We start from the raw sequence: 22,318 nt of genomic DNA, 5'->3' as shown, positions 1-22,318 counted from the left end.
TTCCAGATGCAGTTAAACTTTCCACAAAGAAAGTTGGAAACAAGGTTAAAGGCATGAAGAAACTAAAGAACTTAACTTTTCTTGCCCTAGCTGGTTTGGCTCAGTGGATAGAGCATTGGTCAAAGGCACATGCCCGGGTTGCGGCCTCAGTCCCCAGTAGGGGGTGTGCAGGAGGCAGCCAATCAATGATTCTCTCTTACCATTGATGTTTCTATCTCTCCCTCTCCTTTCCTCTCTGAAATCAATAAAATATATATATATTAAAAAAAAAAAAAGAACTTTACTTTCTTTTCAGTCCTCATCGAGGATATGTTTTTTTCATTGATTCTAGAGAGAGAGGAAGAGAGAGAGAGAAACATTTAATATGAGAGAGAAACATTGAGCCTTTGCCTCCGATACACGCCACAACTTGGGATCAAACCTGAAACCCGGGTATGTGCCCAAGTTAATGTTTCCTAAGGAGCTTAGTTTCAGAACTGGTATGCAGACACAGGTTGGTGAAGAGCCGAAAGCCATGTTCTTTCTATTCACAATACCATATTGTATCCCAAGTTGTGTCCACAGTCATCTGAAAAGATTTTGTTCTATAGAACTTGGGATGTGTTTTCTCATAGACACATTATACATAAATGTCTGGTTCACAAATCAGGTCCTGTCCCCAAACAAATAAGCCCTAAAGCAGAATGGCTGTTTATAGTAGAAACCACCTTATGTTAGTAATGGTAAACAGAAGTGATAATGTCTCTGGGGAGGAGGATCTAATTCACTTCCCTTTTCTCTGTATACTCCTTTGCCTCTCTAGAGTTTTGTACAATAAACACACATTACTTATTCTCAAAAAGAAATAAAGTTAGAGTGAAATGCCTGATTTTACAAAAAAGAAACTTGTTCTTGGCAGGTGAAGTATGGAGAGGTTGTCCTGCAGCCCAGGGAGTGTACTAGATTAGAGAAGGGATTCAGAAGTTAGACTCTTGTTGTCCCTCACTTTTGTGGGTGTAGAGGAGAGAGATGTAAATGGCAGCAAGGTCACCACTGAGAGAGGAGCCAGGAAACACTGGGAATGTATTGTGAGGGCATCCGGAAACATGAGAGAGGAAAAGGTTCTTTCTGGAACTAGGAAGTCAAAGCCAGTCAGGATTGAAGATTCTGGCCCTGGGGAAAAGGGTCCAGGCATTCTTTGTCATCTCAACCATTCTGCATCCTTCCCAGCTCAAGCACCATAAGTTGGCCATCTTACTCTTTGCCCTGAGATCCCTACAAGTTAATTTCATTAAAAAGGTATTTCTTAAATACCTAATGCAAACAAAGCCCTGCATTCAGAACTTGATCCAGTTGGCCAAACTAATTTTCATAATTGAAAACCAGAACAAATTAAAATTTTCTTTACCATTTTTTTTGACCCCTGTATGTCTCAAATAGACTTTCTAGCTAACATGCATCCATGGTATGTTGATTTTTTTTTTTTTTTACATCCCTCAGGTATGGCTTACTTACCATAACTTACAGCTTACTATACACTTACTGTATAGTGTGGTATTGCAATTACTTGTTCACAGGCAATCTTTTCCTACTAGACTGAGTTGATGGCAGTTATGACTGGATGGGAGCTAAAGTTTTATCACATATTCAGACTAGAAAATCTTTATCTACGAGGACCCCCCATAGTGTCAACATACTGTAGAGACCTAATAAATGACAGGTAGAGGTGGAGATGGGATGAGCTGATTATGGTATAGAGAGGAAAGTATAGGTAAAGGCATGAGCAGTGTTTGGAACCAGTGTTTGGGTGTATGAAAAATTGTGTTTTGAATGTAAACTAAGAAGTTTGGTAGGCACTGAGGAGTCCTGGGCAGTTTTTGAGCAGGAGAATGACAATAGAGTTTGCACAGCTGGTGCTCTGTCAAGCATGATGAATGGAAGGGACAGAGGGAGGGGATTCATCTGAATTACTTGGTGAATAAGTATAGTATCTTTGGAACTTGTTTCATGTTTCAGGGTAAATTGTTTAAGTATTGGGGCTATCTGTGTGAAAGAATTGGAATACATAGATTTTATTCTTTTAGTTTCTAATTTTGTTGAAGAAACATTAACACTTTGAATTTATAGGCCTTTGCAAAGCTTTCTATATGTAAATAGTCCTTGAATTGTATGCAGATTTAGAACAAAAAAGTAAACTGAGTAGCATAGGATTAGTCAGGAAACAATTTTTGGAGGAAGTAATAATAAATATTACTTTTTTATTTATTTTTTATTAATCCTCACCTGAGGTTATTTACCATTGATCTTTTTTAGAGAGAGTGAAAGGGAAGAGGAGAGACAGAAAGAGAAACATTGATGTGAGAGAAATGCATCGATTGATTGCCTCCGGCAGGCGCCTCAAAGGGGCCCAGAGATTGAGCCTGCAACTGAGGTACATGTCCGTGACTAGAATTGAACCAGGGACCCTTTGGTCTGCCAGTTGACACTCTTATCCACTGAGCCAAACCAGCTAGGGCTATTTATTTATTTATTTATTTATTTATTTATTTTATTGTTGACAGTATTACAGATGTCCCCCATCCTCCCATCCCTTTTCTCCCCTCCACCCAGGCCACACCCCATATCTTCACTACATTATTGTCTGTGTCCATGGGCCTTGCATATATGCATATAATTCTTTGATTACTTTTAGAGGGAAAGAAAGAATAATTCATCGTTATGGTAGAGCTTGTTTTCTGATGCTGGATTAGATGTAGTCCAGGGTTAGGCAAATTTTAGTGTTAATATTGGAAAGAGGTGAGGGAAAGTGCTTGCTTGGGATCATAAAATCCTATATAATAAAAGCCTAAGATGCTAAGTGTCCAGTCATCTGGCTGGCCATTCAACCAATCAAAGTGTAATATGCTAATGATATGCTAAGGCTGCTCTACCACTCACTATGACATGCACTGACCATCGGGGGAAGACGCTTCGACCAGTAGGTAAGCTTGCTGCTGGGATCCGGCCGATCTGGACTGAGCCAGATGGGCTGGACATATCCTGGAACCCTCCCGCAGTCCCTCCCCAACTGGCCAACTTCCCATGTCCCTCCCTGGCCCGATCATGCACCAGTGGGGTCCCTTGGCCTGGCCTGCACCCTTTCGCAATCCGGGACCCCTCGGGGGATGTCCGACTGCTGGTTTAGGCCTGATCCCTGTGGGCCTAAACCAGCAGTTGGACATCCCTCTCGCAATCCGGGACCGCTGGCTCCTAACTGCTGGCCTGCCTGATCACCCCTAACCACTCTGCATGCCTGTCTGATTACCCCTAACCACTTCTGCCTGCCTGCCTGATGTCCCTAACTGCTGGCCTGCCTGCCTGATCACCCCAAACTGCTCACTTGCCTGCCTGGTCACTCCTAACCACTCTGCCTGCCTGCCTGATTGCCCCTAACCATTCACCTGCCTGCCTGATCACCCCTAACTGCCTCTGCCTGCCTGGCTGATCACCCCTAACTGCCTCTTCCTCAGCCCCCACCACCACGGCTTCGTCTGGAAGGACGTTTGGCTCTCCGGTCTAATTAGCATTATTATGCTTTTATTATTATAAATTAACTTAGGTTGGCACCAAGCCCAGACCCGAGGCCTTGAAGCTCAGTGGTTTTCTGACTAGTAAAACTGTAGTACAGTTTTGTTTGTTTGTGTGTTTTACCATTTACCTTCAGGATTTAAGTAGATTCTATGTGGTCTAGTCATGTGTGTTCTGAGCAATGGTCAAACCACATGGAACATAGCATATTCATTCATTTTAGCTCATGGTGACTTTATTTTTTACAGGCTTAATTTTAGTATAACTTAACTTCAGGGATGAAAAAAAGGGTGTTAAGTCCTTGATTATGGAATTCATTTTTTTTTTTTTTTTTTATTGATTTCAGAGAGGGAGAGAGAGAGAGAAACATCGATGAATCATAGATCTGCTGCGTCCTGCACACCCCCTACTGGGGATCGAGCCCACCACCGGGGCATGTGCCCTTGACAGGAATCGAACCAGGGACCCTTCAGTCCGCAGGCCAACGCTCTATCCACTGAGCCAAACTGGCTAGGGCTTTTTTTTTTTTTTTTTTTTTGAATTCATTTTGAGAATCTTTCTTATATATATATTTTTTAACTTTTTAAAAAACTATTTCTCATTATTATTATTTTTAATCCTCACCTGAGGATATTTTTCCATTGATTTTTAGAGAGAGTGGAAGAGAGAAGTAAAGACAAACATTGATGTGAGAGAAACACATCGATTGGTTGCCTCCTACACACGCCTTGACCAGGGCCTGCACCAGGGAGGAGCCTGCAACTGAGATATGTACCCTTGCCGGAATGGAACCCTGGACCCTTTGGTCCGCAGGCCAACGCTTTATCCACTGAGCCAAACGGGCTAGGGCTGTTTTTTAATTTTTATTAAAAACTTCTATCTAAGGAAAGAAACCAGACGCAGGGATCTTTCTATAAGCTACTTAAGAGTCTTTTGCTTTTATCATTTTTCTTTGAATTAATTTCATTTTGATCCTTAAAAATATGCCAAGAATGGAATCTTAATTTTGGAATTATTTTTCTTGTTAGAAACTGAAATTATAGGAGTTTTTATGGCATTTCCCCCAGTCAGTATTTTACTTGGGGTAGGGGGCAGAACACTAGTCTTTTTTATTTTATTAGGAAGGAAAACTTTTAATGACAGAAATGTACAACTAAGTTTATTTTTAGAGGCCTGCTTTATTCAATTCTTTGGCTCTGCATTCAACCATTTCTTATAGATCAACCATCAAAAAACTGTGTGACTTTTACCTAAGAGTTGTTTTAATATAAACAGAATTTATGCCTTTCAAAATGTTTTCTGTGTCAGTTAACTCAGTATAATTTTATTTAACTAACCTTTAAAAAATATATATTTCTAGTCCTGACCTGTTTGGCTCAGTGGATGGAGCGTCGGCCTGCGGACTGAAAGGTCCCAGGTTCGATTCCAGTCAAGGGCATGTACCTTGGTTGTGGGCACATCCCCAGTAGGGGGTGTGCAGGAGGCAGCTGATCGATGTTTCTAACGCTCTATCCCTCTCCCTTCCTCTCTGTAAAAAATCAATAAAATACATTAAAAAATATATATATATATATACACACACACACACACACACACACACACACACACACCCAAGCTGGAGGCTGGCTGGAAGCAGGTATCTGGGATTTGTTTATCTTCTATAATTGAAACTTTGTTGCCTTGAGCGGAGGCCACAGCTGGCCAGGGCAGGCAGGAAGCTTGGCTTCCTCTATTGCCGGGGCAACCAAGCCTCCTGCTTGCTCCAGCTTCGTGGCTACCGGCTGCCATCTTGGTTGGGTTAATTTGCATATAGTTGCTGGTGGGCGTGGCTTGGGGCGTAGTGGAGGTGCAGTCAGTTTGCATGTTTCTCTTTTATTAGATTAGATTTCTACTAGAGGCCCAGTGCACGAAATTTTGTACACTGGGTATGTCTGTGGGGGGGGAGGGGGGTCCCTCAGCCTGGCCTGCGCCCTTTCGCAGTCCAGGAGCCCTTGAGGGGATGCCCAACTGTGGCTTAGGCCTGTGGGGAGTGGGCCTAAGCCGCAGTCGGACATCCTTAGCACTGCTGCAGAGGCAGGCTCGGCTCCCACCACCACAGCTATGCTTGCCAGCTGTCAGCCTGGCTTGTGACTGAGCGGAGCTCCCCCTATGGAGTGCACTGAACACCAGGGGGCAGTTCCTGTGTTGAGCGTCTGCCACCTGGTGGTCAGTGCGTATCATAGCGACCAGTCATTCCAGCAACTGGCGTTCTGCTGTTCGGTCAATTTGCATATTACCCTTTTATTATATAGGATTGATTTTAGAGAGAGAAAGGGAGAGGGATAGAGAGATAGAAACATCAATGAGAGAGAAATATGATCAGCTGCCTCCTGCACACCCTCTATTAGGGATCAAGCCCACAACGCAGGCATGTGTCCTGGTCAGGAATTGAACCTCAACCTCCTGATTCATGGGCCATGAATGGCTGAAAACATTTTGAAAGAGCCATGCTGGCCGAGCTAAATCAGTATAATTGACCTCATTCTCAAGTGCTATTGCAATATGAAAAGGGAAGTTGTAAATTGTTAAAAAGTAACTTAGTTAAATTTATGGTATTTCACCATTTGTTGGTAGGACTTTGTGCCATTGTATCAGGATTTTGAAAACTTCTATACAAGGAACCTCTACATGAGGATTAGAGACAACTGGAATCGACCAATCTGTAGTGTGCCTGGAGCCAGGATGGACATCATGGAGAGACAGTCTCATGATTACAACTGGTCATTCAGGTAAGTCTTGTTTGGGAAATTAATTCCTAACAACAAAAAAAAGGAATTTTTTGACTTTTTAAAATATTCTATTGCAAATTTGACAGTATTTTGTCAAAACAGCAGTGGAAGCTGAAAATACAATACAATGTGATTAATTTCCTTGCATATTGTTCATTGTTATTGGGATGTTTAAAATACATTTTTTTATTAGTTTGATACTGTGTTGGGTTATAGTTGAAAGCAAAATTTGACCTAGTAAAACAAAACAAGCCCTAGCTGGTTTTGCTCAATTGGTAGAGCGTTGGCCTCTGGACTGAAGGGTCCCAGATTTGATTCTGGTCAAGGGCACATGCCTGGGTTGCGGGCTCAATTCCCAGTGGGGGGCGTGCTGGAGGTAGCCAATCAGTGATTTTCTCTCATTGATGCTTCTATTTCTTTCTCCCTTTCCCTTCCTCTCTGAAATCAATAAAAATATATTTTAAAAAGACAACATCAACAAAAAAACAACACAAAGAAAAACTGTCTTTTCTATTATACTACTTACCAGAATCAAGTATCTGAATTTATTTCTGGGTATTTTGATTTCTCAAATGAGTCAAGGATATGTAGAGTGTTTTTACTTAAATGGGTTCAATAGTTTAAAAGAAAACTTTATAAAATTTTATTTTGTTTAGATTGCTCAAGTATTACATGATTGCATTGCGATTAAAAAAAAAAAAAAGACAAGCACTAAAGATAAATTGAAAGTCCCCATGAGAACTAACCACTATCCCTTTGCAAATCCACTGCCCTACTAATCCTCACTCCCCAGAGGTAACCATTGTTATGTCAGTTTATAGTGTGTTATTCCTCCAGGTGTTTTCTGTGGGATATGTATATAATGTATCTAGTAGGATTACACACAGTTTTTGATTTACAAAAATGGCATCATACTATAGAAATGATACTGCATCTTGTTTTTTTACTTGCTAACATATCAGTAACATCTTTGTGTATATTCACAGCAAGCTCATTATTTGTAGTGGCTACTTAGTATTCTATAATTTTGATGTTTATAGTGTACACATGCAGGTTGGGCTGCATCATCCTGTGTTAAAAACTCCAAAATCTCAAGTTAAAAGATTGGCAATTTATTTCTTGTTCATACTTCATGTTCAACTTAAGTTGGATGTGCCTCTGAACCATGTCGTCTTCACTTGAGGGGTCAACTGTCTGAGCTTCCACAATTAGGAATGTCACTGGTTTGTGTGCCTCGGAAAGAGACATGGTCACAATTGTATTGTGACTCTTTTTTTTCCTTTGGTTAGTCCTCACTGGAGGATATCTTTAAATGGATAAGTACTGTCAAACTGCCTTCCAAAAAAAGTACTCTGATATTCTTTTTTTTTTTTTTTTAATATGTTTTATTGATTTTTTACAGAGAGGAAGGGAGAGGGATAGAGAGTTAGGAACATCAATGAGAGAGAAACATCAGTCAGCTCCCTCCTGCACAACACCTACTAGGGATGTGCTTGCAACCAAGGTACATGCCCTTGACTGGAATCGAACCTGGGACCCTTCAGTCCGTAGGCCGACGCTCTATCCACTGAACCAAACCGGTTAGGGCAGTACTCTGATATTCTTATCTACAGTGTATGAAGTAGTCCTGACCAATGCTGGCTATGGTCAGTTTTTAAATCTTTATCATTATTGATAAGCAAAAATTGGTATTTTAACTTTCATTTCATTTATTGGTAGTGAGTTTGAGCTATTTTTCATTTAGACCATATTCTCTCTGTTTCTTACATATATTGCTTCCTTTGGTATTACTAATACATTTATTATCATATGTAAGTGTTTGACCATGTTCATGGGTTTCATGAACATTCATCCTATTGAAATACAGGTACACAGGGAATACGATTAAAGGTGTTATAAACATGGGTTCCTACAACTATCTTGGATTTGCACGAAATACTGGATCATGTCAGGAGGCAGCTGCCAAAGTCCTAGAGGAGTATGGAGTTGGCGTGTGCAGCACTCGGCAGGAAATTGGTGAGTATAGTCTGTTTGGCTAGCTGATGTTCTTAACTTTTTTACTCAGGAGGGAGTAATACGGATAGAGTGCTAGAATATTAAGTATCCAAATACATACTTTGCCATGTAGTTTAGATCAGATAAAGAATGCTTTATTTTTCTGAATTAATGGATGATTTTAATGCTTTCAACACATTTTGAGACGTATTTTTCTTTTCCATTATGTTATACATACAGAGTATGTTCGATACTATTATTTCATTTATAACTTTAGTGTTGACTTTATTGACTTTTGCAAATGATAGTTCATTAAAGAGCACCACTTCATATCTGAGCCTGTGAGCATATGAAAGTTAATTCTATTTCCGTACTGGTAATTTGGGGCTAATAATAATTCCTACCTTATAGGATTGTTTTAAGAAGCTAATTCATGTAAAGTGCTTGTAACATGGTAAATACTCATTAAATGCTAATTCTTTTTATTAGTAGTACAAGTCTATAAAATGTAAAAGAGAACAGATTTATGTAAAGAGATTTAATTTATTTAGTTAAAAGGAAAATTTCAAATTCTTCATTTTGTTCTAGTGACTGATAACCATAGAAGTTATAAGGCATCAGTCTGGATATTTATTACTGTGAAGCACATCAAAACTTAGTGGATTAAAACAATTCAGCACGGCCAGTGTGGCTCAGTGGTTGAGCATGGGCCCATGAACCAGGAGGTCATGGTTTGATTCCCAGTCAGGGCACATACCCGGGTTGTGGGCTCAATTCCCAGTGGGGGGCATGCAAGAGGCAGCCAATCAATGATTCTCTCTCATCATTGATGTATCTATCTTTACCTTTCTCTTCCTCTCTATGATTAAATAAAGAATAAAAAACAATTCATTGTTATTCGCATGGGTCTAGAGCAGCTGTGGGCAAACTACGGCCCACGGGCTGGATCCGGCCCATTTGAAATGAATAAAACTATTGAAAAAAAAGACCGTACCCTTTTATGTAATGATGTTTACTTTGAATTTATATTAGTTCACACAAACACTCCATCCATGCTTTTGTTCCGGCCCTCCGGTCCAGTTTAAGAACCCATTGTGGCCCTCAAGTCAAAAAGTTTGCCCACCCCTGGTCTAGAGATTGGCAAATACAGCTGGGTTGTTTTCACTTAGGGTCCCTAATGATGTGGTTAAGGGAGCATTAACCACATATAGAAGTCACACATCTTTATGGCAGTTTATATTTTATAAAGTACTTTTTCATAAAGTGCAGGCCAAGGTCAACTAATGCCTGTATTCTGCCTGGGGACACCCAGCATGAGCTACAAAGCAATCTGCAGATGGTTGCTACTTATGCTGGGCTTGGAGTGCAGCAAGGCAAAGCTGCAAACTAAGGCTGGCTGCTGCTTGTGCTGGGCCTGGGGCCACTTAGTGAGAACAACAGGGCATGCTGAGGCCAGATGCTGCTTGTTTGAGAGATTTTATTAAAATCTGAAGCACAAGCCAAAACAGGCTATTCATTTGGAAAAGCAACTGGAAACAGTTTGGGTGGACCCACAGTTGGGTGGGATGGGGGTCTCAGGGAATCACCAGGGCCAGGAGAACAGTGTCAGCCAGATTCATGGAGACTCAAATATGGTGCACATCTACCAGTTCTGTGGGTAGGGCATGAGGAGGGTCTCAAAAAAGGAACAGTGGCCTCTGCCAGCACTTCTGTCTAGGAGAAAGCTGCCCCTCCAGACAGTTCAGTTCCTCCCTTTGTTTCCCTGGTGCCTTTTGAGCTGCTGCCCCAATGCTGGAACCCAGAGGGAATGAGTCAGAGCAAGTCTACGCATGGACCCTTTAAGAGAAACTGCCTAGGACTCCAGCAGCCCTCCATCTCACTCAGCCACAATCAACGCTGGTTTTTACCCCCAGAAATTATGTGGATTTCTCTTCCTGGCACTGGAACCCTGGGCTGGGAACCCGGGTTGGGTGCTGCGACCCCTCACTTCTCAGAGGGGACCTCCACAGCTGAGATATCCCTCCTGATTTTTAAAAAAAATTTTTATTGTTTAAAGTACAGGTAGTCCTCAGGTTACGTCGGACTCGATGTAGGTTGTTTCGTGGTTACGTCGTCATCTCCCATTTACAGCATTTATAAAAAAAAAAAGTTCTGTCATTTTGACATATGTGCTTTATGTTTTTTATTATTTATTTACCACAAGTAAAGGTCAGAAATTGGTATCTTTCTTTTAAATTTTTTTTACTGTTTCACTTCATTACTGCTGTGTATGTGCTCCATGTGAGTGATGTAGGTGCTTATGTAGGTGGATTCTGACTTAGGGCGAAAATCGGGTTACATTGCGCCATAGGAACAGATCTCCGACGTAACCTGAGGACCTACTGTATTACATATGTCTCCTTTTTCCCCCCATTGACCTCTACCCGGCTAGTCCCACTCCCTAGCACATGACCTCACCCCCCCCCTCCTCTCTGTGTCCATGGATTATGCTTATATGCATGCATACAAGTCCTTTGGTTGCTCTCTTAACACCCCCCCACCCCCCACCCCCCGTCTAAGGTTGGACGGTCTGTTCAGTGCTTCTATGTCTCTGGACCTATTTTTGTTCATCAGTTAATGTTGTTCATTATATTCCACAAATAAATGAGATCATGTGATATTTTTCTTTCTCCAATTGGCTTATTTCGCTTAGTATAATGCTCTTCAGGTCCATCTATGCTGTTGCAAATGATAAGAGTTTCTTCTACAGCCGTGTAGTATTCCATTGTGTAGATGTACCACAGTTTTTTAATCCACTCATCTGCTGATGGGCACCTAGGCTGTTTCCAAATCTTAGCTAGTGTAAATTGTGCTGCTATGAACATAGGAGTGCATATATCCTTTCTGATTGGTGTTTCTGATTCCTTGGGATATATTCCTAGAAGTGGAATTACTGGGTCAAATGGGAGTTCCATTTTTAATTTTTTAAGGAAACTCCATACTGTTTTTCACAGTGGCTACACCAGTCTGCATTCCCACCAGCAGTCTTCCTGATTTCTTATCCGCCACACATGAGTGTGGGACCCAGCCATTCCTTGTTTCCACCCCTCCAACCAGTTCAGTGTGGCTTTTTTTAATATTCTTAGTTGTAGGTCTTTCCTTCAGCTAGATTTCAGGCAGTAAAGTAATGAATGATTCTTAAATTTTGGGTTTGGTGATATTGACTTCATTAACTTCTTCACACAGGTAACCTGGACAAGCATGAAGAACTAGAAAAGCTTGTGGCAAGTTTCTTGGGAGTAGAAGCTGCTATGGCATATGGCATGGGATTTGCAACAAATTCAATGAACATTCCTGCTCTTGTTAGCAAAGTAAGACTTAGTCTGTCATTAATGAAAACTCCCTTATATATATCATATTTTGTTTTATAAAACATTCAGAGCAAGCCAGAAACTATTATAAATTTAGGTTAAATATAGTCTGCCCAAAGATATTTCTATCACAAACTTTTGGATAAGTATATACCATAAAGATTTACATCAATTGAAGCTTTCTTATTAGAACCCATGATCCCTTCCTCTCCCATTAGATGACACTTGCCTTCTTCATTTCATACAGTTTTAAAGGGATTCTAATAAATAAAACCTTATGAATGGCTAAAATTATGGAAGAAAGAATGTTTCATTTGGAAAGTTATTTAACAGGTAGTTTTTCCCCAAATAGAAAAATTTGAAAATATATACTTGTTCTCACTGTAATGTATATTACTGAAAGACATATGAGCAAATTATATGTGTGTCTATATATATGTTAGTAATAATGTAGGTTAATAATGTGTGTAGAGCTTCTATGAGGGGACAGTAGAAGAGAAGAGATGAGACATTGTAAATCACATTTTAGCAGATTAGCACTTTCAGTTTGAGCAGTTCTTCAAAGGGTATTTATTCTCATTTTAACCGTGATCTGTGAATGGTATCTTGAAAAAATCATCAGTGCCTTGAGTCCAAAGACTTGAGTTTTTTGTTTGTTTGTTTGTTTTTAATATATATTTTATTGATTTTTTTTTACAGAGAGGAAGGGAGAGGGATAGAGAGTTAGAAACATCGATGAGAGAGAAACATCGATCAGCTGCCTCTTGCACACTCCCTACTGGGGATGTGCCCGCAACCAAGGTACATGCCCTTGACCAGAATCGAACCTGAGACCCTTGAGTCCTCAGCCTGACGCTCTATCCACTGAGCCAAACCGGTTAGGGCAGAAGACCTGAGTTTTCGCTTGTTTGATTATATGGTCAAATTTAGCTGTGTGACTGAACAATGTCAAAACCTTTCTGAGCCCCAAATTTTCCTTTGTAAAATTAAGTACTTGAATTAGATTAACTCTAAAGTCCTTTTCAGTTATGTAAATCCAGGGAACAGAAGAAAGAGAACAGAAAGCAAGAGAGGAAATTTAAACCTATATTGGCATTACATTAAATGGAAATGGTTTATACATTCCAAGTAAAAGACAGAGATTGTCAGATTAGATAAAATTTAGTATGTTTCTACCAGAAATCAACTTTAAATTTAAAGACACAAGTAGGTTTAAGTAAAAGAATGGAAAAGATATAGCATGTAAATAATAATCAAAAGGAAGTTGGCGTGCTCTTGCCAGGTGACTCAGTTGGAGCATCATCCTGTACACCAAAAGATGGCAGGTTTGATTCCTAGTCAGGGCACATAACCAGGTTGTGAGTTCAATCCCTGCTTGGGGTGCATGCAGGAGGCAACTGATCAAAGTTTCTCACATCGGTGTTTCTCTTCCTCTCTAAAAATCAATAAAAATTCAAGAAAAAACACACAAAAAAATTGATAGAACTAGTATGAAAATCTAAGGAGATAGAACATTTGAAAAACACAATTAACCAACTTAACATTTATGAAACATTTCAACCAGCAACAGCAAAACATTTACCAAGAGACCATTTTCTGGGCCATTAAACCAACCTTAACAAATTTAAAAGAATTGAAATTATTCAAAATACTAGAGGCCCGGTGCACGAAATTTGTGCACTGTGTGTGTGTGTGTGTGTGTGTGTGTGTGTGTGTGTGTCCCTCAGCCCAGCCTGCACTCTCCAATCTGGGATCCCTCTCACAATCCAGGACTGCTGCCTGCCTGCCTGCCTGATTGCTCCTAACCACTTCTGCCTGCCAGCCTGATCACCCCCTAACCACTCCCCTGCCAGCCTGTCTGATGCCTCACTGCTTTCCTCCTGGCCCATTGCCGCTAACTGCCCTTTCCTGCTGGCCTGGGCACCCCTAACTATCCTCCCCTCCAGTCCTGGTCCCCCCCAACTGCCCTCCCCTGCTGGCCTGGTCGCCCCTAACTGCTCTCCCCTGCAGGCCTGGGTCTCCCCCTAACTGCTTTCCTCTACAGGCCCGGTCACCGCTAACTGCCCTCCCCTGCTGGCCTGATTGCCCACAACTGCCCTCCCCTGCTGGCCATCTTTGACCACATGGCGGTAGCCATCTTGTGTGTTGGAGTGATGGTTAATTTGCATATTACCTTTATTAGATAGGATGTTCTCTAACCATAATGGAATTGACTTAGAAATCAGTAACACAAAGAAAGATATCTGGAAAATCCTCAAACAATTGAAAAGTAAATGACACACTTTTAAATAACCCAGGCTCAAAGAAAGGCAAAATTGAAAATACTTGAACTAACTGGAAATGTAATATAATTTGTGGGAGGAAGCTAAAGCCATACTCAGATGGAAATATATAGCATTAAATGCTTATATTAGGGGGAAAAAAGAGTTTTGAATCAGCCATCTAAATTCCTACCACATGAAATTAGGAAAAGAAAAGAGCAGATTAAACCCAGAGATTTCAGAGGAAGGATACAATAAAGGTAAATGCAGAAATCAATAAATTAGAAAATAGACAATAGGTGAAATCAGTGAAACCAATACTGATTCTTTGAGAAAATGAATGCAGTTGACAGATCTCTAGTCAGATTGATCAGGATAAAAAGAGAGAAGACAAAAATTACTAGTAGTAGGCATGAAAGAAGCTACTTCACTACATATCCTATGGACATTAAAAGGATATAAGGAAATATTAAGAACAACTTCATGCTAGTAAATTCAACAACTTAGCTACAGTGGACAAATTTCTTGAGAAAAAAATAAGTGTATGATTCTTTGATTATAGTACATTTTGACATCATAAACTTGAGATTCTTATTTGGAATTTCATAGAATTTTTTACACTAAAGGGTTAAATAATTTCATTTTGCTTCCCCTGTGTGTTCACAAACTAACAATCACTATCTAGAATTAGATGTTTTATATACAGACGTGGAAGATACTACCTTAAACATTTATTGTGCAAATTAAATATTATAGTTGAGATGTTATGAAATATATTTTAATCTATTCAAGGCAACAACAAATCCAGTTTTACTCTTTCTTTAAGACTTATATTACATTTCAATAGGAGGTGATCAGTAACTCACCTTAAAGTCAGAGGCAGACAGTATATTGACTAAGAGCATGTATTCTAAAAGCAGAAGCTTTGTATCAGACACTTAAATGCTCTGACCTTGGGCAAGATTTGTAACTCCTTAGTTCCCACATGTAAAGTGGGGATAATAATAATAGTTCTTACCTCACAGATTGTTGTGAGGATTAAAGGTAACTATGTGTTTACAACCCTTAATATAATGCCTGAAACATATTAAGCATTTAGATGTTAACTGCTGGCATTTAATTTTTATTTTTGCATAAATGACATAATAGACCCTCATAGTATATTAGAAGAAAAAATAGGTTGATACACAGAAATGGTGAATTAGGCTGTCTAAAAAGGAGATGATAAACAAAAAGAACATAATTATATTGCTGATTTTGCAAAAAAGAAAAATTAAATGGAAAAAGAAAATTGCATTCTTTTTAAGGTACAGTGGAATGCCAAGAGTGGTTAAGGAAAGGATTTAAAGACTTGCAGAAGAGGAATTCAGCCTCTCCATTTTTCCCCTAATTTTTTCAATTTTAACGCTTTTTTTCAGAGATAAATTTAGACTTACAGAAGAGTTGCAAGAGAGTATAGAGCGTTCTGGGTACCTTTCATTCAGCTTCCCTTTATGTTAATATTTTACATAACAGTGAAACATTTACCAAAACTAAAAAACTAACTTTGATTCAATACTACTAACTAAAGAACAGAACTTGTTTCAGTTTCACCAGTTTTCCCACTGATAACTATTTTCCTGCTCCAGAATTCAATCGAGTATCTTCATTGCATTGAGTTCTTGTCTTTCCTGGTTTTGACTCTTCTGAAGGAAGTGTTATTGCTTCTTCCCTATTTATTTATATCAGTATGGGTTCATGAATATTTTATTATTTGGGTTCAACATGATTACTTTTAATTTTGTTGCTCAAGTTGATCCAGTTTTGGTCATTAGTAGATCTTTCAGGTGGGCTCCTGCGCCCTTTGAGTATGCCCCATTTTTTTTTTTCCTAAAGCACTTTCTTTGCAGCATAACGAGATGCCCCAGGCCCGTGGTCAGCAAACTGCAGCTCGCGAGCCACATGCGGCTCTTTGGCCCCTTGAGTGTGGCTCTTCCTAAGCCTTAGGAGTATCCTAATTAAGTTAATAACAATGTACCTACCTATATAGTTTAAGTTTAAAAAATTTGGCTCTCAAAAGAAATTTCAATCATTGTACTGTTGATATTTGGTTCTGTTGACTAATGAGTTTGCTGACCACTGCCCCAGGCTCTTTTTACCTATCCTCACCTTGGGGTCAATCACTAAGTTCTCCATTGAGCCCTGGTTCCTTTTATTGGAGGATTGTATTTAGAAACCAAGATTTGATGTGTTCATTGCCTCTCGGTGGATAGAGCTAGAAAAATAAAAACATGTATACTAACTCATGCATAAACATATCAATTAGTATGCATGTGTATAAATTTTTTTAAATTCTTTATTAGTTAAGATATTACAAATTTGTCCTTATCCCCCCTATTAACCCCCCTCCCCCAACTCATGTTCTCATCCCCCTGTTGTCCATGTCCATTGGTTTGGCTTATATGCATGCATACAAGTCCTTTGGTTGATCTCTTCCCCTTACCCCCTCGCTCCCCTACTTTCCCTCTGGGGAGTGATAGTCTGATCGCTGTTTCTCTGTCTTTGAATCTGTCCCTGTTTATCAGTCTATGTTGTTCTCTATAATCCACAAATGAGTGAGATCATGTGGTATTTATCTTTCTCTGACTGGCTTATTTCACTTAGCATAATGCTCTCCAGTTCCATCCTTGCTGTTGCAAAAGGCAAGAGTTCCTTCTTTTTCACCGCAGCATAGAATTCCATTGTGTAGCTATACCACAGTTTTCTAATCCACTCATCTGCTGATGGGCACTTAGGCTGTTTCCAGATCTTAGCTATGGCGAATTGTGCTGCTATGAACATAGGGGTGCATATATCCTTTCTGATTGGTGTTTCTGGTTTCTTGGGATATAGTCCTAGAAGTGGGATCACTGGGTCAAATGGGAGTTCCATTTTTAGTTTTTTGAGGACACTCCATACTGTTCTCCACAGTGGCTGCACCAGTCTGCATTCCCACCAACAGTGCAGAAGGGTTCCTTTTTCTCTGCATCCTCTCCAACACTTGTTTGTTGATTTGTTGATGATAGCCATTCTGACAGGTGTGAGATGGTACCGCATTGTCGTTTTGATTTGCATCTCTCGTATAATTAGTGACTTTGAGCATGTTTTCATATGTCTTTCGGCTAGATATACATTTTAAAAACTATTAGTCCATATGGGTATTTCCAACTCCACTTCTCTTCATTTTTAATCTACACATTTTTAATGAGAGAGCTTTTTAAAATCTTAATAATGAAAACTTTACATACAGTAAAAATTTCAGGTGGACAATTGCTATTGCAAGTTCATAAGTATCCATCCAGGAATACTCTTCCTTTTATTCTGGGAGCACGCTGACACTTTCTGCTCCTTCCTTTTTTCATCTATTCGGATATTTTGAAGGCCATTGTTGACAGAGAAAAACCTGTTTCTGAGTTCAGACTTTATAGGTTGGAACCTGCAGGAGATGTGGAAGAGTAAGAACTGGGGAAGAAATAAATATTCTGAGAGCTTCAGATGTTTCTTGTTGCCTTAACAGAAACCCATGTTTACATGGATTTACAGAAAAACTTGTTCAGAGATTTTAAGGGCAAAACTAAGCCTACACTCTGTGTGATTTTGGGAATCCTATCTAATAATATACAAACATGGTAATTGACCATACCTTTGCTACGCCTCCCATTGGCTAATCAGCATGATATGCAAACTAACCACCAACAAAGACGGCAGCTAATTTGCATACTGCAGGCAGGGCGGGACAGTGCCATCCCGCCTGCCCCGCCGCCATCTGGGCCTGCTATTTGCGACCCGGGGCGGTGGGGCGGGACAGTGCTATCCCGCCTGCCCTGCCGCCATCCGGGCCTGCTATCTGCGACCCGGGGTGGCAGGCGTCCGTGTACGACCCAACCCGGGGCGGCTGGGTGGTGCAGCAGCAATCTGCCGGGCGTCCCATGTGCGACCCAACCCGGGGCGGCTGGGCGGGGCAGCAGCGATTGACCGGCCCACCTGGGCGTCCCGTGTGTGACCCGACCCGGCGCCCCAACCCCCAAATCGGCCCTGCCGTGTGCACGACCTGGGATGGCGCCTTAACCCCCAGATCAGCCCTGCCGTGTGCGCAACCTGGGGAGGCGGGGCAGGCACCGAGGGATCAGGCCTGCCATCTGCCACCGGGGGAGCAGGCCTAAGCCATCAGGTGGTTATCTCCCGAAGGGTCCCAGACTGTGAGAGGGCACAAGTAGGGCTGAGGGACACCCCTCCTCCCCCGCCAGTGCACAAATTTTTGTGCACTGGGCCTCTAGTCCTATATAATAAAGAGCTAATGTGCTAATTAGATCAAACAGCAGAATGACTGTCAGGAGGACCTTCAGGACAAAGCCGGGGCTGCGAGGGCCTATGCTTGCTTGAATTTTGTGCATCGGGCCACTAGTTAGATTAATAAGTGGGATTGTTACTGAACTCTGGATGGTTAGGAGTGGGAGGAAGAATGCACTGTTTCCATAAGCGTTACTCCCTCAACTGCCTTCTCCCCCACACACTTTTTCTGTGAGTAAAATAGTACATCATACCATACTCATGAAATGACATCATACCAACAAAATTGAAACTCTATGAAGACTATCTGGTATCTCAGATTTTAAGTATAAATAAAAAACCTATTGCTATATATCTGGGTATTTATGTCCATCTCAGGAATGAAGAAGTTAAAAGGCTAGAATTTTGCATCTACTTCTAAATTAATTTTTTTGGGGAAAAAAAACAACTATACTTTTTTTCTTACTGAAATTGATTGTTTGCTGTTATACAAACTTTCCTTAATAGGCTATAATTATTAATGATTTTAACATTTGATCTTTTGTGTAATGAAACCTCACCTGCCTCCACCCCAGCTTCTTACTTCCTGTCCTTGTGGTTTTGCAGGGTTGCTTGATTCTGAGTGATGAACTGAACCATGCATCACTGGTTCTGGGAGCCCGACTCTCAGGAGCAACCATTCGAGTCTTCAAACACAACAGTGAGTTTGTTGTGGAGGTCTTAGTGTTTAGTATTCCTTGGATTAGTGGCAGTGGTCATATTAATAATAGAAAATATAAATGAAGATGAAATAGCAACATTTAAAATGTTTTTCTGAGCCCTGGCTGGATAGCTCAGTTGGTTAGAGCATTGTCTCTATACACCAAGGTTGTGGGTTTGATTCTCCAGTCAGGGCACATACAAGAATCAACCAATGAATGCGTAAATAAGTGGAACAACAAATCGCCCTCCCTTCTCCCTTCGAAAGCCAAAACTTTCTTCCTAAATGGAAATGTGTTGTGTATTATTAAAATATTTATTTGCAATAAAAATGCATAACTTTTGTAATTAAAACATTCACATGTAGAGAAGAAAGATTACCAACTGTATTTTTAATAACATCTTTTACCAAAGTGAGTACATGTACAAACAAGTCTAGAAGAATATACACCAAAATAGTAGGTCTGTGCTCCTGGTTGGAAGGTTAGAGATGGTAATAACTTCCTGCCTTTTGTCTTTGTCTTGTCTAAAATGTTTTACAATAAGAATGATGCAAATAGCATTTTGTTTTATGTAAATGGAAATAGCATTTTGTTTTATGTAAATAGGACTTATTAAACACCACTGTGGAACCTGCTCTTTTCTTACAACACATTGGGAACTTTGGCAATACATGTGACTCTCCTCCTCCCCTAATGTCAGGGTGGCAGGCAGTGTCTGGAAGTGCCCTTATTCAGACTGTCTCTCAGTTTGGACATCGAGGTTGTTTGTAAAATTTTCTACTAGAAACAGTACTACCTGTTACCCACATTTTTGCTCAATGGTGTGATTAGTGCCTTGGGATGAATTCCTAGCAGTCTTAGAATGCCTGGTTAAAAGGGCACACATATTTTTGTATTTTTCCAAATTGCCTCCAAGCATTGTACAGACTTTTACTCAACAACATGACAGTGACTCACAAGCCAACTTAGGCCATTATGAAATATTTTAAAACTTCCCTTCTCTAATAATCAACATGTTAATTTTATTTCTTTCATTATTAGGTGTCAAGCAACTTTTTATACAGTATTGTGTTTGAATTTCTTTGTAAATTGGTCATTTTCAAATGTTTTCTCTTTTTTACTGATTATAAGAGCCCTTCCTATTTTCTTTGATACTGCATTATTTTTTATGTTACTTTTAACTTTGTTTTTAGTTTTTTGCTGTGCAAACTTATTAAAATGCTTATGTTGTCACATTTATTATCTTGTGACTTCGATTTTGTGTTAATACCTTCCATATTTAAGATAATAGGGTTATTCTCTTATTTTCTTCTGGTAGTTTTGTGGTGTTTTTTTATTTACATCTTTATTCTTACATGGGATTTGTGAAGTATAAGAGAGATACTAGATTTTTCTCCCTAAGTTGATAATATGGTTTAGCATTGTACAGATATTTCCTTTCATCTAAAATTTTGAATCAGTATTTATTTTTCTCCTCTTTTCTGTATGTAAACAGAGGAAACTAAAACAATGACTACATTTTTACTGGCTCTTGCTGATTGCCAGATGCTGCCCTCTGCAGCAGGACTAGCCACTTCAACACTTCCGGGACAGCATCTCCTGTCTCTGGGTCAGGTAGCAGACAGATTGTGTTCTTACGAATAACTGAAGGTGTCAACACAATCACAATCCACGGCCATCTTATCTGTGTTTGTGGTGTTTTTATTATTTCTCTTTTCTACCGAAGTCCTTTCTATGAAAAGAGCAAAATCATGTAATTTTGTAACACCCTCCTTCAGTGAGGAGCAATAAAGACTATAAAATCAGATTTTATGATGGCTTGCCTCCCACCCTTGTTAAATATACTGCAGTCTTCATGTTACAGTTTTCTTGAGGTGTTTTTTGTTGTTGTTTTTTTTGGTTTTGGTTTTGGTTTTTTTGAGCGGGGTTTCTTAAGGGCAGTGTTTCAGGGCAAAAAAATTTAAATAAGAAGTTGATAGCAAAAATTTAAATAAGAAGTCGGCAGCAAAAATGGTCTTCAAAGCATTTATCTTTAACAGGAAAATTATGACCCTCATTAGTGGTAGTACTAGCCACGTTGTTTCCTAGACCTGTTAACCATCTTAAGAACCAACAGAGCCACAAGAACTTGGTTGTGTACAGATAGCAGATCAAATCAAACAGAAACAATCTCAACTGATTGCCAAGCTTGCTTAACACAGAGATTCATGCATTTAGGAATTTATTCTATAGCACTAATCAGACTACTGTATTTTTAACCCACTACTAAGATAAAGTTATTTAACAAGCATTTATGAAGAACATCTTCTGTGAAAGGAAATGGGCATGTACTTTGAAGTTTTTCCCCATATTTGATTTTTAGGAGGTGTATGTATTTACAGTGGGACCTTGACTTATGAGTGTCCCGACTAACGAGTTTTTTGAGATACCAGCTGTCTCTCGGACAATTGTTTGCATTGAGTTGATAGAGTAATTTGAGTTAAAGAGCTCCTTAACGAGTTCGGTCTCTGAACAAATTAAACTCGTAAGTCAAGGCCCCACTGTATAGTGGTTTCCATACTCTTGCTCAGTCTTCTTTATGCATTATTTCTGAATGACTCACTAAGATACAGTTGATTTTATAAATACAAAAAAAGCTAACTGAATGGCCAAGTATTTAACATGAAACATTGGTAATTTCATAAGCCTGCTAACCACCTGACTCAACTGTGCCACAGTCATTTGTTGAGTTCTGTGACTTTGAACATTTGTTACATTTCAGACGAGATTTTAATTCAAGATAGCAGTAGCTCACTCATTTTGCTCCATCTTTTTCTGCCCTGTTCTGACTTTGTTAATGTCCTTTGCTGTCTGAGACAGTCTTCCTAAATAAGAAATGTTTATTTGCATTTCTGGAATAAAGTTAGGAAAGAGAAAGTACTTTATGCTGACATCTTTTTGTGTGTGCTATAGACATGCAGAGCCTAGAGAAGCTATTGAAAGATGCCATTGTCTGTGGTCAGCCTCGGACACGAAGGCCCTGGAAGAAGATTCTAATCCTTGTGGAGGGAATATATAGGTAATCCTGCTTTATGTTCTAATTTTTCAGATTTGGTTCCATGAAGTCTTAGAATTTTTCAGCCTCACTTCATTCTCAAGGAAACACTAATTAGACCCCCCTGGAAACTAAGGAGACAGTGTTTTTGACTTGTTAAAGTACCTGGAAGCAGAGTTAGCTCTAGGACAAAAGTCTTTTTGTCTGGCTTTTAATCTTTCCATCATGCTACATGGTCCTCAAATCTCCCTTCTATTTGGATCCTTTATTTTTCTGTTTATAGAGGGAATTTGTATATAGGTCAAGAATTGAAATATGTTTTCTAATATGTCAGAACTAAGTTACACACCATTTA

General features: G+C 39.8%; 1 protein-coding gene across 8 annotated transcripts in view; it reads left to right on the top strand.

The window, feature by feature from the left end:
* The window catches only part of SPTLC2 (serine palmitoyltransferase long chain base subunit 2), a 92,437-nt gene that overhangs the window by 29,003 nt on the left and 41,116 nt on the right, over window positions 1-22,318 (top strand). For all 8 annotated transcript variants that reach the window (XR_004968339.1, XM_036314199.1, XM_036314170.1 and 5 more), the window contains exons 3-7: window positions 6,160-6,314; window positions 8,182-8,330; window positions 11,535-11,659; window positions 18,835-18,928; window positions 21,882-21,987. Coding sequence is in view for 7 of the 8 variants with exons in the window: in XM_036314199.1 (XP_036170092.1) it covers window positions 6,160-6,314; window positions 8,182-8,330; window positions 11,535-11,659; window positions 18,835-18,928; window positions 21,882-21,987 (629 nt within the window). In the remaining variant the exon portion in view is untranslated. The remainder of the gene's footprint in view (window positions 1-6,159; window positions 6,315-8,181; window positions 8,331-11,534; window positions 11,660-18,834; window positions 18,929-21,881; window positions 21,988-22,318) is intronic.

Source organism: Myotis myotis, unplaced genomic scaffold (assembly GCF_014108235.1).
Source record: "Myotis myotis isolate mMyoMyo1 unplaced genomic scaffold, mMyoMyo1.p scaffold_m19_p_1, whole genome shotgun sequence".
Taxonomy (NCBI): domain Eukaryota; kingdom Metazoa; phylum Chordata; class Mammalia; order Chiroptera; family Vespertilionidae; genus Myotis; species Myotis myotis.
The sequence above is the reverse complement of the archived record's forward strand: the minus strand, read 5'-3'. Positions and strand labels throughout refer to the sequence as shown.